The sequence below is a fragment of the Equus quagga genome, chromosome 9 (genome assembly GCF_021613505.1).
Source record: "Equus quagga isolate Etosha38 chromosome 9, UCLA_HA_Equagga_1.0, whole genome shotgun sequence".
NCBI classification, from domain to species: Eukaryota; Metazoa; Chordata; class Mammalia; order Perissodactyla; family Equidae; genus Equus; species Equus quagga.
This window is the reverse complement of record NC_060275.1, coordinates 112,411,061-112,426,426: the sequence shown is the minus strand read 5'-3', so window position 1 is coordinate 112,426,426 and position 15,366 is coordinate 112,411,061. Positions and strand designations below refer to the sequence as shown.

The 15,366-nt window shown below is 48.2% G+C and overlaps 1 protein-coding gene across 1 annotated transcript in view; it reads right to left on the bottom strand.

The window, feature by feature from the left end:
• DAP (death associated protein) overlaps positions 1-12,936 on the bottom strand; it is a 65,669-nt gene extending 52,733 nt beyond the window's left edge. The window contains exons 1-2 of the mRNA XM_046671712.1: positions 12,734-12,936; positions 741-837 (exon numbers count right to left, since the gene is read on the bottom strand). Coding sequence (XP_046527668.1) covers positions 741-837; positions 12,734-12,788 — 152 coding nt within the window. The 5' untranslated portion in view covers positions 12,789-12,936. The remainder of the gene's footprint in view (positions 1-740; positions 838-12,733) is intronic.
• Between the last annotated feature and the right edge of the window lie 2,430 nt (positions 12,937-15,366).

Sequence of the window (15,366 nt, the reverse complement as noted above, 5' to 3'; positions counted from 1 at the left end):
ACACTTTCCTCCCGCCTCTGGCTGAAACATCCTCTGGGGACAAGCTGGAAGGTAGAAAACTTAGAGTTCCCTTCCTTCCACGCGGACAAGCTCGGAGAGAGCTGCATGCATTGGGGGTGCACGTTTGGGTATTACAAGGTGGTAGGAAATGGATTTGCATCGAGGTCCTCGCACTAAACTTGACATCAGAACCTCGGAGGAAAACAGGTAACAAACAGAGATGGGGGGACTACAGAGAGATGAGCTGTCAGGGACCCAGGGGGCTGGGGGCAGAGATGTCATTTAAGGACACTGGAACACTCATGAGGGTGTGGCCTTGCTGATTCTAGGTTTGGCTGAAGAATGAGAGGAGCCAAGATACTTGGGGACACTTTTTAAATCGGCAGTTCTCTATCCTGGCTGCACAGAATGCCAGGCCCATCCAGAGAGTCAGCTGGGCTGGCATTTTCCAAGGTCTCAAGGAGATTTCAGTATTGCAGTGGAAGTTGACAGCTGCTGCCTGCAGATTGACAGCACGTGCTCAGATGTAGTCAGGAGAGGGGATGAGCTCGAGATGCCCTATTTCTCCCTTGTCTGGGAGCAGAACCCCCGCCCCACTGATTAGGAAAGGAAAAATGCACAGCACAGGGCCCACCCTGCCCAGGAGGTATCAGAAGCAGAGAGCACAGAACAAACGTTAATGTTTAACTGAATAATGGTGACATGTAAAACATGCCCGAGATTCACCAGAGTTCTCTCACCTGGGGCTTTCCCATTCTTGGTCATCCTTGTCTTTCTCTTCTTTGGTGTCTCCAGAATGTGGGTGCTTCTGCACAATTCGCATTCCACCGGCTTTCACTAAAATGCAAACAAAGGAGGGTATGATGGATGTGGGAATGGAACCACCAGAGGACCAGGGGAATGAGCTGGAAAGTTTTCTGTTGCCCCATGGCCACAAGTTAGTCCAGATAACTCGGCAGTGACAATTATTAACTACAGAAGGTGAGTGCTGCTGGGGGAGATTCAATACGACAGAGCACTTAACACCATCTTTTACTCCAGATCCACTCAGCAGCTTTCCAAGGCTCTCGTTAGTCAGTCTGTGTTTTTGGTGTTCTTTCAAGCATTCCCTAAGAGCAGCAGTGTAACCATGCAGAGAAAGTGGTTGCTTGCTTTAGGTTCTGCACATCTTTTCGACACAACAGGGGCCCACTTAATCCCTGCCCTGTGATACTTTCTCAAATGCCAACAATGCTTCTGACGGGGTGTTACAGCCACAGGTGACATGGGACAGCTGCTGTGCCACAGGCACAGAGCCCACTCTAGGGGCAGCCAAGACTTCTGTGGCAGCCTTTCCCAAACTGTGTTGTGAAATCCTAGTGTTAGCAGATGGTAATTCCGTTTTTTACAACAGTCTTATTGACATATAATTCGCTTACAATACAATTCACCCATGCAGAGTGTACAATTCAATGCTTTTGAGTGTATTCAGAGTTGTACAAACATCATCACAAACAATTTGAGAACATTTTCATTACCCTAAACAGAAACCCCAAACCTGTTAATGGCCACACCCCAATTCCCCCTTTCCCCCAGCTCCTGGCAACCAGTCCTCTGGATTTGCCTATTCTGGACATTTGACAGCAATAGAGTCATAAAATATATGGCCTTTGGTGGCTGGCTTCTTCACTTAGTGTAATGTCTTCATAGTTCATCCATGTTGTAGCATATGTCAGTACTTCATTCCTTTTTATGGCTAATATTCCATTGCATGGATATACCACATTTTACTTATCCATTCATGTGTTGATGGGCATTTGGGTTGGGTCTAATTTTTGGCTATTATGAATAATGCAGGTATGAACAACCTGTGTACAAGTTTTTGTGTGGACACATGGATATATACCTTCAATTCCTTGGGTATATACTAGGAGTGGAGTAGCTGGGTCACATAATAACTCTGTATCTAACCCTTTGAGGAACTGCCAAACGGTTTTCCAAAGCCGTGGCTCCATTTTACATTCCAACCAGTCTGAGGGTCCGATTCTCGTACATGCTCGCCAACGCTCGTTCCTGTTCCATCTTTTTGATTATAACCATCATAGTTGGTGTGAAATGGTATCCTATTGTAGTTTGATTTGCATTTCCTTAATGGCTAATGTGTCAATATTGTTTTGAAAGAAAAAAACCCAAAAAACAAAAAATGAGGATTCTAGGGTCTATTAAGTGGAGGAAATGTGAGGTCAAACAAATAAATGGTTTTCCTCAAGACAGATTTTCTTGGCCTTTGGTGAGCATTGTAAGCTTTATAAGGGGCACAGAGCATGCCTTCTTTCCCAAATGTATGTGAGCACAGAACCTTTTTTTTTTCGTAGTTATTTGAGTTATCATCCTTAAGAACTGCAGTGTTCCACAGAACACTCTGGAAATGCTGGCCTTATATCCAAAAAGCCAGCCTCACATGGCGGTCAGCAGCATGTGATTTGGGTCAGCAAGCTCCTCTGTGTCCTCAGCTATACGGTCTCAGACTAGTTGGTCCCTCAAAGCCTCGCTGCCGCATCTGCAGAAAGGGGACAAGAGCCGCATCCTGAGATGGAGAAGTTTTAATGAGAAGAGGGGCTGTTGCAACCTAACCCCCAATGTGATGACATCAGGTGGGGCCTTGGGCAGTGATGAGGTCACAAGGGTGGAGCCCTCAGGAATGGGATTAGTGCCCTGATAGAGACCCCAGAGAGTTCCCTTGTCCCTTCCACGATGTGAGGACAGTCTGTCTATACACCAGGAAGCAAGTCCCACCAGACACCAGATCTGCTGGTGCCTTGATTTCAGACTTCCAGCCTCCAGAACTGTCAGAAGTAACTTTCTATTGTCTGCAAGCCACCAGTCTGCCATTCTGTTACGGCAGCCCGAAGGAGCTAGGACAGAGGCCTTTGGTAGCTTGCTGGCACAGGTGAGCACCTGACAGAAAGCGGAGCCCTGCTAACGGCCTTCGCAGGCCCCCAGGTTCGTGTGCGGGGCTCCTGGGCCTCCTCCGCCCTCCTCAGGACAGCTCCTGCAGGTGTTCTGCCACAGCACAGCTCCAAACACACCACACAGTCAACTTGTCAGGCCATGTCCTCCAGCGTTTCAAATTTGGCTGGACCCTGCTGAATTACCAAAGTCCAGGACAAATTTCTTTATGATGCTGACGGTCAGGAAGGAGAATGTGAAAACACCCTTAGGCTTATACACTTTGAGTTGATTAGTTTTCATTTCGCTGGGAAAGTCTGCCAGCCCCCCACTTCAGGAAGCTGACGATGCTGGCTTCCCGGCCACCAGCACCCAGCAGTGGTGCACTGAAGGCAGAGCAGAGGGCGGGTAAAATAAGAGACCATGCTTAACCATGTGACTGGAACTGGAATCTCCCTGCTGCCGCCACCACCACTTCTCAATGGGGAGGGGACATTCTACTTTGGAAAGAAGGAAATGTAATCTTGTTCAGTAGTTCTCTCAAAAATCTGCTTTTTATCCCATCTACTGATTTTTTATTTCAATCATTTTATTTTTCATTTCTAGAGCTTCCCCCCCCTGCTCAAATTCATCTGTTCTTTATTCAATAGAGTCTTATTTATTTTTCGTTTTTAATTCTTTTATATATTTAATCATTTTAGGCATCCTTGTCTTATAGTTACATATCCAAATATTATCTGAGGTCCCTGGGAGTCGGATCCCACTGTTGGTTTTGTCTGCTGGGTCTCGCTCTTGTTCACGGTGATTGTGGATTAGGAGCTTGTCTTCAGTGGGGCTTTCTCTGGGGGGACCCTCTGGGGCCTGGGGTGCAGGCAACATCCCTTTGGACAGATGCTGTGTGTGCTTCTCTCAGACCAGGAGCACAGCTGCCCGGAAATCCTTTTTACATCAGATTTCCCAGACCAGGAATTGCCAAACAGTGTAAATTTTAAAAAACCAAAAATATTTGCAGGCAGCTTTTCAAGATTTCCCAGGTTATCTAGTCTGCCAAACCTTAAGAAATGGAGACTGAATAAAATTCTGTGGCGTGTTAAGATAATTTTCCACTCTCTCTTAAAATGCATGACTGGAGAGTTATGTATGTTTTCAGCCAAAGGAGGAGCAAGGAAGAATTGTCCCACTAAATGCTTTTTTAAAGTTCATTTTCCTCCCCCATCCATCCTACTCCTATACCACACCCATTAGAAATTGACTAAAGGTGCTGTTATGGGCTGAAGTGTGGGCCTCCCCACTTCCTATATTGAAGCTCTAACCCCACATAACCTCAGAATGTGGGTGTATTTGGAGAAGGGGCCTTGAAAGATGTGATTAAGGTACAATGAGGCTGTTCGGGTGGGCCTAACCCAGCAGAACTGGCGTCCTTATAAGAAGAGGGAGAGACCCAGGGATGCCTGCACACAGGAGGAAGACCACATGAAGACACAGTGTGAAACCAGCCATCCTCAAGCCAAGGAGAGCGGCCTTGGGAGAAACCAGACCTGGTGGCACCTTGATCTTGGACTTCCAGCCTCCAGAACTGCGAGGAAGTAAATTTCTGTTTAAGCCGCCCAGTCTGTGGTATTTGTTACAGCAGCCTCGGCAAACTAATTCACAAACCCATCTAAAGCTGGTCTCTGAATCATTTCAACTAGGCAGACATAGAACTTTTAAACTACAACTCACCATGTGATCCACAAACTGACTAAAAGTAAAAAGGGCTGCACAGCTAACTACAAAGAAAACTGGCGATGAATGTCAAGGTGACACTGGAAATGATCCAGTCTTCAGAAGCTCGCCCGGAGTGGCCTGTCCACTCCTAAGCTGAGTCGAGGCTCGGGCACCCCGCATTAGCACTTCACTTAATTTAGTTTATAAAAACAATTAACTTCATCAATTCTTCCCAGTATGTGTGGTGATTAATGCAGCCATGAAAAGTGGCAATAATAATAATAACTCAAAGCGAAGACAGATTCATTGTAACTTGCAGTACTGCCAAGAAATATGACAGCACACACTGTGATTGCTTTATCACTGTCACGAGAACTCCTCACTTGTGAAAATACAAAGGCAGAGTTATTTTTGCAGAAATCTTTGTGGAATTATTTGCAAATGTAAGTATTTTTATGACAGACATTAGAAAAAAAGAACTTGGATTTTTGTGGTGGTGGCTGTTATTCAAACGAGAGCTTCAAATTTAAGGAATAACAAGCTTCCTCTTAGTGGAAGTGCCCTGCAGCCAGGTTCCTGGCTTCAAATCCAAGCTCTGCCCGTGTGTGTGTGTGTACACGCGCATCTGTGTGTGTGTGTGTGTCTGGGCAAGCTGCAGATGCTTCGTGCCTCAGGGTCCTCCATCTGTGAAGGGGGACGATGCTATCCACCCCGGGGTTCACTGAGGACTAAATTACTTAACATATGGGAAACATCTCCAACAGGCCTGGCTCTGGCAAGTGCTCACTGTCAGACACTCTTCTTAAATGGGTTTTAACAACACCAACTCCACAGTCTTTGGTGCCTGTACATCCCTCATTGCAGTGTCCTCCTGGGTAAAATGGGATGACAGTGGCAACTTGTGGGGTTGTTGAAGAATAAGTGAGACACTGTGTAAAGTGCTCGCCTACCGTGGTGCTCCACGGACATGGTCAGCTGACCACCAGCTGGACTGCTGTCAGTACATCACCATCTAAATCACGAAGCTTCTGGAGAAGAGCAGAATCCAGATAATTCTTCATCTTTGCTGCTCTTCTTCATTCTCACTATGTGCCAGGCACTGTTCTAATCACTGGCCACGTGTCATCCCACTATACAGTAACCCTATGGGGTAGATCTCGAGGCACGAAGAGGGGGAAGCCAGTGACCCCAAGTCACACAGCTAGCAAGCGTAGAGCTCGCTTGACGCTGGAAGCTGCACCCTTCATCACACCCTGCAGGCCTTTCCTTGCTTGGACCTTCTGGGAAACAGAGCATCATCGCTCCTCCCAGAAACACAAAGCGATGCCCCAGGGGAAAATCTGGTTACTATGCCATTTAGGTAAGGGAAGAAAATGTGCTTGACAGTAAAAGCTCTCTGCCGAGCAACTTCCTGCCCAAGGGGCAAAGGGGATGGAGGAAGCATCCTCTGCAGTCAGATTTTGCCAGGTAAGCAAATATTGAGGAAGCAACTGACAACAAACCCTCCTGGGGCTGGGGCATCCCCTTGGGTGTCAGAGTGCCTGGCTGGAAGGGAATCAGCAACAGCGTGCTCTTTGCTCATGCAATAGCAGCTAGAAAGATGCACAGCTGGGCGTTGGGGAGGAGGAGGAGTTGGTCTCCCAGGCTCGCTCATGACTGTGAGAGTCTGTGAAGCAGAGTGCGGGTCACACAAATATCCCGAAGCACTGTATGCAGGCACTGGAGCATGACTTGCAAGTCCATGCCATCTTTGTTCTTGCCTGAGAAGAGCCACTGAAATGTTATTCAAAGGAAAGCTAAGCCACCTAAAAGAGGAGGGGAAAGGTTCCCAGAGTTGCTCAGGTGAGAACAAAAGACAACAACCAGACTGTAGGTCAGGAGTGAGCCTATCATCTCAGGTAGAGCAATGCAGTGGCAGGTGACAAAGTGGAAATGGACTGGACCACCCCTGTGATCGGTGAGATGAAGTGGGAACAGAGCAGAAGAATGTGGTCCATCTTAGTGATGAGAAATGGCTCCACCAGGGGAGAGGAGACAGAATCCCTTGGGAGGCAGAGAAGTCACTCAAGTCTACTGAGGCTCGTGGATCTGAGGCAGGAGCCCCATACAGAAAGAGAAGAGAGGATAAAGGGGCAAGAGGCCCAGTGTGGAGACTGGGCTCTGACAGCCTGACCTGACCATGAGTCATGGGGAACCCCGATGAGAACCCTGCCCCTGAGCCCATGGGGATCCTGACGGGCTTTCAGGTCCATGGGCAGCAGGTGGAAGTAACGGCTATTCTGCAATCAGAATCATAGACTGTCAAGGTGGGAAGGCCCTTAAATTACACAGGGGCAACACCGTTCACTTTCCAGAGGTGACACGAAGTTCAGAGACATGGTATGTTAGCCAGGGCCCTGGAGCTCTGACTCAGAACTAGACAGGCTGGGCCCAGTCTTCCATAGCAGCTCATGTTCTATTCCACGATGGGGCTGTGACCCAAAGGACAGACTGAGTGGGGCAGCTGAAAGGGTATCCTTGAGTTTAGGGAGGCTGACTTCAAAATTTCCAGGGAAAAGTTGGATCCACACCTGGAGGTGCTCCAAAGAAACCTGACACTGGGGACTGGTGGATGAGGTGGAGACTGGCTAAGTGTTCACCAGTCCCAATTCCAGCCTCCTTTGCAGTTGGGTTGGGGCCATTTACCTGGGTCACGGCCATATATGGGGAAAAGAGACTGACAGGCAGCATAATGCTCTCCCAAAGATGTCCATCCATGCTCTAGACCATGGAACTTGTGAATGTGTTGGGTTGCATGGCAGAGGGAATTAAGGCTGTTTATCAGCTGACCTTAAAATAAGATTATTCTGGATTATCAAGATGGGCTCAGTATCACAAGGATCCTGCCTGAAATGTGAAGGAGGGAGGCAGAGGAAGAATCGGGTCAGAGTATGTGATGTGAGAAAGACTCAACCAGCCATTGCTGGCTCTAAAGATGGCGGAAGAGACCATGCACCAAGGAATGTGGGCAGCCTCTGGAAGCTGGAAAAGGCAAAAAAACGGATTTTCCCTGAATCCTCCCAGAAGGAGCCAGCCCTGCAGACACTTTGATTCTAGCCTGGTGAGACTCATTCTGGACTTCTCAGTCCAGAACTTTAAGATAATAAAGTTGTGTTGTTTTTAGCCTCTAAGTTTATCATGCTTTGCTACAGCAGCCACAGGAAACTAATGCAGTGACACGTCATTCATAGGCCAAGCCATAAGGCCCCCACACCACGTCCTACACTTGTTGTGCCCTCTGCAGAGGCCACGCGTCGAGATGGCAGAATCACATGGCAGGAGGGACCTGGGTCCCGGCACTACTCCTTGTAGGAGGGCCACTCGGAAGAAAAGTAAACCTTGATTGTTCAGCCACTGAGATTTTGGCTTGTCTGTTACAAGAGCAAGTATAATATAATGTAACTGTAACTAATATAGTACTTTATACAAAAGTGAATATTCGCTACATAAACAGAGATTTCTGAAGTTGGGAAGAGGAAAGTATTCACAAAACCAAGTAAAAATGCACAGGGCATTGCCCGGAAAAAAAGGATATGCACAGAAGATGGGAGAAAGGGTACATAACCCAAAGTACCAGAGAACGGAGGGGCCATCTAAAACAGTCTTAGAAATGCTGCGGTCCACCCTGACTGCAAGCTTTTGAAAAAATGCGGTGACTCAAAGGGTCTTTTTTCTTGGATGTTGGGAATAAAAGCAGTCTTCTTTTCTGTCCTCTCAAGCCTTGGTCAGTGACTGGGTGGAAGACACTGGGGGCATACTTAGCCAACCTCTGACTGCCTGGTGAAGATAATAAAAAACAAATTAGTCTTCCGTTTCTAGCAACAAAGCAGCCTGGTGGAAATGTCCCTGCAGGAGCTAATTCAGGGAGAATCCTCACCCACAACCCTTCAATGCATCCTTTACTCATGTCTGACTGATTAGTTACTGTAATAGAGAACTGAATATTTTGAAGTTACTGAAAAGAAGCAAAATGGTCTATTTCCCACTTTTCTTTAAATAAATACAGTGAAGTTTATATTTCCATTTGTTTCAGTTCTAGAAGGGAGGCAAAGTCTACTCTTCAAAGCAAACCATAAGTAACATTAGTAACACTCACAGCTATCCCATATTAGATTTGCGAGAACTTTACTGACATCTGGTTCGGGCTCCCCTGGGAGATGGAGGGGAACAAGGCCAACAAAGTGTATTTAACAAAGAGAGGCATCCACATCACTGCCACCAGCTCATGAAGACGTGCAGAAATGAGTAAGAGAGCGGCTTGTAATTCTGTCCTCCTTTCTGCTGCGGAACTAGCATGGCTACTAGATGACACAGAACCTCACTTCTAACTGTGCTAATCTATATTTGCAATAACGCTCATAAAACAGTCTCACCCCATTTCTCTGCAGATATTCTATAGTCAAGAGCAGCAGAAAGGTCTCAAATCATGAAGACTTGACTCCTTTTAACAAGGACCCAGACGAGAGCACACTGCCAGGAGGCGATGCAACGCCATCCACCACTCCCCAGTAATGGTTCTCTGTATGCACAGCGCCCTCCTTCCACGCTTCAGAAACCTCTATGAACTGCCTCATTAATCTCGCACCTTGGGGGGAGGCACCTGGCAGGTGATGGAGCCCCCTGTCGAGAAGAGCTGATGAGGTTCCAAGAGGCAGAGGTCCTTCTGGTGGATTCCCCTGCAGTCGCTGGCTCAGGGGAGTTGGCAATGACGCTCCAAATGGTTTGGCCAGTTTTTCAAATGGCCAAAGTTGTCCTCTTTATCCCAAGTGTAAGGTGACTGCGCGTTAAATGAGCAAATAAGTGCCAAGTGCGTAGAACTGTGCCGGCAAAGGGGAGCAGAATATGCCACCCCACAATATGCCTCTTTGGCGTAAGGATTATTTTGAGCTGATTAAACAGTAGACCAGAAAAAGCTCTGAAAACCTAGTAGAAGTGACCCTTTTGTAAGCGACACTTACATTTATAAGGGAAATCACCATCTGTGTCTCCCTCTCTGTACCAGGAAGAGAAGGAGGACTCCAAATGACAGGAGAATCTTAAAACTGTTTAACATCCTTACCCTTATTTATGTGCCTCCCCTGCTCCCCAACATCTTTCTTTTATCTTTAGCTGGAGATGGTACTTAAGGTGGCGGCTTGGGCCATTTTGGGGAGTTATCAGTTTTCCTAGGCCTCTCCTATGTATACAGAGATACACACGTTATTAAGCTTCCGTTTTTCCCTTTTATTGTATTTCTCTTTAATTTATGTCTTTTATTTATCCTATTTTATTCTGCTTTTTGTCTTTTATTACCGGGGTCTCAGCCAAGAACCTAGAAGGGTAGAGGGAAGATTATTCCTCCTCCCCCACAACAGACACATTGTAACACTCAGCAAATGTTAGTTACTATTTCCACCGATGCTACTGAAACTGGCTGAGAGTCCGACCTGCGTCACTAGAACACACCAGAGACAGCTCAGAAATAGAGGGAAGCCGCAGGCCCTGTACACTACAGGGGACGTGGGAGGTGATAAGAGGCTCTACGGTAACTCATCAGCAGCTATTTATTGAGTATTTTGTGCCTGGCACTGTGCTGGCCCCTAGGGACAAAGAGATCAATAAGATGCCACCCGGGAAGCAAGAAGAGAGGCAGACAGGTGAGGTAAGAGCGATAATGAAAAAGGGGATGTTGTGGGAACGCACCAAGTTCAGACAGCAATAACGAGAAAACACGAAAGAACATGAACATAGTCACAGAAGAGAATTTTATTGTTTCCGATCGAGGATTTAAGCACAAGTCTTTGTTATCCAATTTAAGTACTTAATGAAAGCATTCCCAAAGTTTTTAAGGCTGTTATTTTGATTTATGAACTGTGCTCTTGGCTATCCTTGATGATTATCCTTTAGTATAGTGGCTTGTCTTTTTTTTTTTCTAATAACATCTACTCTGTAGAGCTGCCTACTCTCTGGCCACCCCAGAGTAAACAGGAACGCCCTGCGCTTTCTGCCAAAAAAAGGCTTTCAGACCGGGGCCTCTGTACCAGGGCAGCAAGTGCATCTGAGGGGCACTGCTGGGAGGCAAAATACCGTAACTGACAAAAGGCCCCTTTCTAACCTGGGCCAGGAGGCCGGGCCCTTCCTCTAACTTTGGCCAAGTGTGACTGGTCTTGAAAATACGCAATAACAGTGACAGTTCTCTAAGCTGCTCCTGCCAGACTGGGGCCCCAAATGTTAAAGGACCTAACCCCAAAGTCACTTGAGGAGTTTACCTGTGGGATCAAACGCCCTGGGGCTTGGATCCTCATGGATGGTGAGAGTAACAGCGGCAAAGACAGCCCTGCCCTGGGACTTTCTCAGGGGAAGAGCAGCTGCCCCAAACCTCGCAAATCACAGATTTGGAAAACTGAGCCATACAGAAGTGATGGGCCTCAACACATAGAGCCCAAGTTCAAGGCTACACCAGCACAAATTAAGTTGGCTCCTTGCTCCATGGGCATAAATAAACTATTTAATTTGTAATTCACAAAGCCTCGCTGTTTACTTCACAATTCAAAGAAAATCAAAGTCCTTCATGAAATGTCTCCCAGGGAGTTAATATGTACAGTTTATATCTCTGATCTTAAAAATCTCCATGTGGATGTCTCCATGTGCAATTTAATTACTGCTATTTTGATTTGGTATCATTCCAACACATACACTCTCACGCCCCTCATTACCCAGGGACCGGGGAGCCCTGCGCAGGCTGCTGCTGCATGGTCCATGGCCATCACTGTAAATGAAGGCATTCCCTCCGTCCGGGCAGCCCAGGGCCTCAGGCAGCTGGACACGGACCCAAGGTGGTAGGAATTAAAGGTCAGAGTTATCTTTAAAGGAAATCCCTTTGAGGCACTTTTTTTTTTAAACTAATACAACACAAAGGCCCCCAACGCCTATTTTCCATTACAGTGGAACTATTTTCTAAAATCCCACGCCTCTGAAGTCCACACGCATCAGTTAGCCATTTTTCTTCCCTAGTGCCAGTTAGTTTTCTTGTTGTTGAGAGCTTCTTTCACCAGTGAAAAATATTACCTATTCTGAAATGTAGCATATTTAAAAACCCCTCTCTTCTCCCTGTTGAGGCAGAGAATCAGTGCCCTATAGTGGGGGACGGCAGACCGAGGTTACAGGAAATCTTTACTATAACAAGAAGATGGGACAAAGCTGCCACAGAAAGCAGCCATGTTTCGATCTGCCTCCTGTTACTGCAAGACTGAGTTGGTAACACTAATGTGGGCCGTTAATACCCTGAAAGAACCTCACACACTGAGGTGACTCAAGCCTCCTGGGCCTTTGCTTCTCTCCCAGTTTCCCTCCATATGGATCGACTGTCATTCCAAAGGAGAAGAGAAATGGAAACCGACCAGTTTGCACAGAGTCGAAAGAGCAAACAGGAACTGTGCTCAGAAGGGGGGAGGAGGCGGTTTGAAACATAAAGGCTGCTTAGACTCTTTATTTTCTAAGAAAGATGACTCTTTCCTGGATTTAACTTCTTTGGCTCAGAAGTTTAGGATTTGCAAAAAAAAATAAGAAAACAAACCACCACCCTCCCTTTGAGAAAAAGCTGGATGCGAAAGAAACGGGGGAAGAAAGTCATGTTGAGTGATTAATGATAAAAATTATTTCCGCTCCTTTGGTTCTTTTGTATGAAATGCTGTCAGCCTCCAATTAATCATCACCATGATATTAAAAACACTGACTTGTAATTGTTCCTGTTGCTCGTTTTCCTAAAACATCTGTACATTCGAAGTAAGTATTCACCGCCCAAACTTTCTTGCAAGTTGTGCAACTGGGCTTACTCCGGTCATGCTAATTTGCATGCAACTCCCACAGGCTGGCGGTGTTTCGCACACTTTAAAGAATGGGTCTCTCTAGCGCGGGGCTGAGTTTAACTTAAAACCCCAGAAGGGCCACGTCCCGGGCTGGGGGACAGGTCCCGCGCCCCGCGCCCGGGCAGTGAGCTCGGCTCCCCCGCCCCGCGCCCGCGGGTTCGAACCCGCCCCGGGGACCCACGAGAGGAGACAAAGTGGAAACGAGTCCGTACCGGCGGGCGGGTGTCCGGCTTTGGTCTCCAGCTTCCCCTCGGGAGGTGAAGACATTGTGCACCGCGTTTCCGAGGCGCTGGCACGGCGGCGGGCTCGCGGGCTGGCAGCACGGTGCGCGCGAGCGGGAGCTCCAGGGAGCGAGGGAGGCGCGCGCGCGAGGCGGCGGGGCCGCGCGCGGACGGTCCCACAGCGGCTGCCGGGAGGGGGCGCGGCCGCGGCTCGTCGACGTGGCGCGGCCCCGCCGGCCCCCGGCGGCGCGTTGACGTCACGGCGCGTGCTCAGGCCCGCCGGCCCCCGCGCGCCCCGTGTACTGAGCGTGCGCGGCAGGCAGCGCCACGTTGGAAGCTGTGGCCGCCGGCGGAGGGGGAGGAAGGAGGGCGAGGGAGAGGGCGAGGGCGGGGCGTTTGCGGTTGAAAGAGGCGTGGGTCGGTGCTGGCGCCCTCCGTGGCCCCAGGTTGGAAAGCGTCCAGCAGGAGGGTGGCACCGCCACGGGCGCGCTCAGCCAACCCGCTTAGATGGACGGTGACGGCAGTAGGGTAGCTGAGCGCCCTAGGGGGGCGCCTACGGGGTGATGTCTGTCCCCGGGGAACAGGCCCGTCTGCCAGGTGTCCTCACCCAGCTCACTAATTGCGGAATGAGTCCCCAGGTGGGACCGACAAGGGGCCCGAGGATAGCAGGGATTTGATAAAAGACGCTACAAAGACGGGAGCCTTCTCCCTTGGTGGGACCGGCAGCGCGGGGAAGCCGGGAAACCTGGGCAGAGTTCTGGGGCGGCTGCGCCTGTGCCCCTCTTTCTGCTGTCTTGTGCCGTGGATCTCGATTCTGTCTCAAGCTCACTCTTTGCACTGGATCGCATCCTTCTCTACGGTTATCCTCTCCTGCACCAGCAGTCCTGCCTTGCTGGCTTAGCGTTCAAACAGGCCTAATGTCTCAGAAAAGGGAGCGCGACCATGTCTCTCGCCTGTACATCTACCTTTGACAACACAACTGCTCAAAGAGGTTGAGCATATCACCCCTCTCACTCCCTCCTCAACCCAGTCCAATCCATCTGGTTTTCATCCAGCTCCACCGAGGCCGCCCCCAATCACGGAAAGTCCTTTTATCAAGGTCACCCGTGACCTCCATGCTGCCCAAGCCAATGGTCACTCTTACACTCTCATCCTACTTGACCTCTTAGCAGCACTTGACCTAGATTACCATCCGCCTCCTCCTTACCTTTGGGGATGCCACAGCACTAGCTTGACATACAGCGGTCGCCATGATATTTGGCTGCTCTCAGTCGAGTTGGTTGGCGCCTCTTCTAGATTTTTAAATATTTCAGCACCCCAAGGCTCAGCACCATCCCTCTTCTCTATCTGGTCTTTGCTTCAATAGTCACATGCAAGCCCATTGGTTTGACTATCATCCATACACTTATGGATGCCAAATCTGCAAACCCATTTCTCTATCTGTGCTCCTGCACTGAGCTCTAGACTCACATCCCACTGCCTCCTCCTTGACCTCTCTAGCTGTGTGTCTGACACAGTGCTGCCCAACGCTTTGCATCACTGAGCGCAGAGAAATGCACATACTGTACATTGATCTTGGACTTTCCCCCTACATTTCAACATCACTAACAGCAGGATAGTTGTTGGCAGTTGGCAGTCATGATATAGTTGTCATTGTCTTTCATTCACATCAAAACTTGCAGATAGGTGTCAGCTGCTTAGAAGAACATTTGAAATCAGTAGCGGAGCACTCTTAAGAGATGCTGCATCACTAACACTCAATGGAGCAGAGCGTGAAAGTCCACAGACACCACCAACTTGGATTCTGAATGGAAAGAAGCTTTAAGGATACCTAACCAATTAATTTTATGAATATTTTCCTTTTTATGTATGTGCAAGAGTGCTATATGGTTAAAAACTCATGCCTTAATTCTAAAAGAACCATTTCTAAGAATTATGAAATAAAAATTCTAGATTAGCAAACATCGTGTTATAGTTTAATTGACAGCATTTTTTCCCTTAGCTGTACATCGAGTTGCATGTTAAGGGTGATAGCATCTTATATTCAATGACGTATGGCATTGCTAGGGAACCCTGTGGTAGAAGAAGGAGCCTTATGAGGGAGGAGTCAAGCTACTCAAGGGCCCTGGTGGCCCCAGTCCACTGGGCCACCCTGAGGCATGAGGGGATCCGTATCGTTGCCTGTAAGCTGTGCTGGGACAAAGCTGATCAGGACACTCTGGTGTAACAGCCATGTCTAGTTTTACAAGTTCAAAGCAGAACTTCTGATTCACCCACCTACCGACAAATACCGTACCATTTAGAATACAATCCAAACTACTCATTACAGTGTGGGGTGCCTGCCTAATAGCATTTCTACTGAAGAAAATACCGTTGTTTGAGGAACTTAGCTTGAAAAAAACACCCATGTTTCCTAGCCTCCCTTGCTCCTAGGGGTGGCCAAGTGACATAGTTCTGACCATTGAAGTGTAAATGGAAGTTTGTTGGGGGATTTCTGGGGAAATTTTGTGTTGCTGATATGAGGACTGCTGGTCCTCCTGTTGACTTCATTGTTCATCCTACCTCCAACTGAGACACAAGGGGGAAGGCAGAGCAATCATATTGCAACTATGAGGCGGCCAAAG